This window comes from Ammodytes marinus, assembly GCF_949987685.1.
Source record: "Ammodytes marinus genome assembly, chromosome: 14".
Lineage (NCBI taxonomy): Eukaryota > Metazoa > Chordata > Actinopteri > Uranoscopiformes > Ammodytidae > Ammodytes > Ammodytes marinus.
The window spans coordinates 1,272,981-1,276,189 of record NC_137218.1 but is presented as its reverse complement, the minus strand read 5'-3'; the positions used below and the strand labels follow the sequence as shown (position 1 = coordinate 1,276,189).

The following is a 3,209-nucleotide window of genomic DNA, read 5'->3' as shown; positions in this document are numbered from 1 at the left end:
GCCTAAAATAAATCTAGTCTGCTTATAAAACTATTTCCAACAATGTTATGCCGTGCAATATCCAGCAAACACCACAGGGATATTTGGCTTGGGAACAGTGCATGATCGCTTCATAGAAACATACTTTACAGAGAATACAAAGATCACTTGTTGTCAAAATCATTGAATATCTCCTGTGTTTTCAGAGCCTAGGCTGTGTTTTAACTGGAATATATTTTTCCCGGGGCACACACAGTACAGACAGGTAGCGGATCGTAAGGAAATATTCACTGAGTTTGACAAAAAGTGATTTTGACAACAAGCGTTCTCCAGACTCACTGACTGCACCTTTAAATTGCTCTTTGCTTCATTGCATAGAAATGTTTAAAATTCAGGGATAGAATGAAAGTGTTAATATTATATAATATATTGATTTGCACAATTTGAACTTGTGAATAAAGTGCTAAGTGCTTAAAGGCCTACTTCACCAGTCTCACTGTCTAACCCTACAGTTTGCCCAGTTGTGTAGGGTTAGACGGTGAGACCATAAAGCACTCTTTCTGCCTTTTCTCAGGCTAGGATGAACCGATTTCTAAAATGTTTGCACATTTATACTACATAGGATCTCAGAGTTCAATACACCTTCATATTCCCACTGGTGAAGTAGGTCTTTAAGTTCAAACTTATTTACCTGTTAGAGTATCTGGTCTCGAGGAGCCTCTTCTCAGCTGATGCTATCTCCTCCTCTCCCACAGACAGACTCCACCACACCAGAGAGCCTGTTTTTGGGTCCTTGAAGTACGAGTGTGCGATATGCAGTTAGATTACAAAAATATTTTCTTAGTTTGGAATAATTCTATCATCATAACTAAAAAAATATGTTATTATTATTCTAAGGAACCTGGAACCAAACGTAAGACTAGAATGTGTTAGTAAACCAAACTGTGGGCCCTGCTGCTGTAAACAACAACAACAGTGAAACAGTAACTTTTCAGGAAGCTTTCTGACTTCAAACAGTGTTCCAGGGATCACATTTTCTTCAGTTATGAGAATATAGCCTACCTCTAAAAAAAAGTTCACTTCTCTGTCACACACAAAGTTACACAGTGCACCTTTAAGAAAAACAGGTCTTATATATTGATAATAAATATGGCATAGCCCCTACCATGAAGCCGCTCGCATACTGGATGCCAGACAACCCATCTCGGCCGGTGTCGTGTTTCAGACGAGACACATGGAACTCTGGTTTGGGGTAATCCGAGATCCTTCCGTTGAAGAGGTATTTGTTTCCCAAACCTCGAGTGGCTTCTTCCAAATCATTCAGCTTTAAGTGGAAACCTTCCACAAAGTTTTCAACGTGTCCAGTGCTGTTGTATCGTCTCTGCATGGTTACAAATGGATACTCTGTCTGTCTGTCTGTCTGTCTGTCTGTCTCTCTCTCTCTCTCTCTTTGTATGTCTGTCTCTCTCTCTCTCTGTCTGTCTCTCTCTCTCTCTTTGTATGTCTGTCCGTCTGTCTATTGATCTGTCTCTCTATCTCTCCACTATCTCGACCTTTGTAACAGCTGGCAAACGTAAACAAACAAAACCCTGGCTTGAGGTGATGTGGACTCTCATGTGAGAAACAGGTCACGGGTTTTCATCTAGGCTGCTCTGCTACTTCCCTGCTATTTAGTTCGGCAGAAACAGATTTAGTTTGTCCCAAATCTTGTGGTCGGATGCAGCATGCTGAAAAAGCTTTACGGAGGTTCTGACCCACAATCCACTGCATCAGAAGTTACATCGCATAGACTGAGCCTCCCAGTGAAAACAACCAGCGATGAGACGGATATAAAAGCAAGAGGCAAGATCAAGGCGCAATGTTATGATGAAAAAAAAGTAAAAAGTATATCCCAGTTGTAGCATACTGCATGGAAACTACATACTGTTTATGGTCAGCTGTAGTATGTAGAAAAAGTCAAAAAGAAGGTATGAATGCAGGGCTAGTCCTTCTTTCTCTTCATTGCTGTCTCCCCCGGAATACCTTTCTGTGTGTGGGGGTGTGTGTGTGTGTGTCTGTGCGTGTGGGGGTGTGTCTGTGTGTCTGTGCGTGTGTGTGTGTGTGTGTCTGTGTGTGTGTGTGTGTGTGTGTGTGTGTGTGTGTGTGTGTGTGTGTGTGTGTGTGTGTGTGTCTGTGTCTGTGCGTGTGTGTGTGTCTGTGTTGATATGTGTGTGCAGCAACAGTCTGTTTCCCGCTTTCAGAGGCTCCACCTTTCCCTCTTTGGCTGCCTTGACTCAACGCACCAATCAGGAGCAAGCAAATGGATGACAACACATATTCAAATTCCGGTCGAATGCCAGAATGTGGGCGGGGCTGGCATTTCCTAGACTTCGCCTCTGTGCCTTTTTTACAAAGTTCATACAGATTATTTTGGAGTAAAATTCAACTTTTTTCAGCACTTTCAAGATAAAAGTTACATTTTTTAAGAACCCAGGGGCTTTAAATACACATGTGGAAAAAAACATGCTCGTAATTTCATACTTTGTCCTATCAGTATAATACAATGGTATGTATATGGCCTAATGTAATATAATGTATTTATTTATTTATTTTTTAATACTTTATTCATGATTTTTTTGTTGTTGAGAGCATACACACACATGGAAATTAATAAATAAATAAATCGGGAATAATTTAAAGACATTGGGTCACATGACGTGGAAGCTATTGAGGAAAAATCCATTATTTTTCATTAAAATATACCTATATATTTTTAAATAAATGTATTAATTTTGTTAAATGTTTTACCCTATTCACCTGCAGTGTCTAGACTTAATAAACAGTTGTAGGAGAAATGTTAAGTGGTTTAGTTTTGTATTTATTTGAATCATTCTTAGATAGTTGTCTGTTGTGTATTCCTGCCTTTAAGCTCTGTGTTAAAGTGTGGTAAACCTAGACTGGTAGGGGTTCACACCAGCTTCACATAGTAGATAACAATAGGTATTGAAATGTAAAATGTATCATCTTGATTCTTGGAAAACCCCCACACTTAATTTACATTGAGGCCTCAGGAAGCAGTAGTATCCTATTGTTATGTTAGTTACTCCACACCATGTGGTCACTGAAGGCAGCAGGTTTAAAAGCAGCTTGTTTAAAAACGAGACACTGCAGATGAATATGGTAACATTTGTAAAGATTATTTTTTGGCATTTTCCAGCTTTATTAGATAGTACAGAGTTGAAATGGGGAGA

General features: G+C 39.5%; 1 protein-coding gene across 1 annotated transcript in view; it reads right to left on the bottom strand.

The window, feature by feature from the left end:
* LOC307260301 (uncharacterized protein) overlaps positions 1-2,150 on the bottom strand; it is a 7,306-nt gene extending 5,156 nt beyond the window's left edge. Inside the window, exons 1-2 of the mRNA XM_080040503.1 lie at positions 1,145-2,150; positions 671-771 (exon numbers count right to left, since the gene is read on the bottom strand). Of these exons, the coding sequence (XP_079896629.1) occupies positions 671-771; positions 1,145-1,366 (323 nt within the window). The 5' untranslated portion in view covers positions 1,367-2,150. The remainder of the gene's footprint in view (positions 1-670; positions 772-1,144) is intronic.
* Between the last annotated feature and the right edge of the window lie 1,059 nt (positions 2,151-3,209).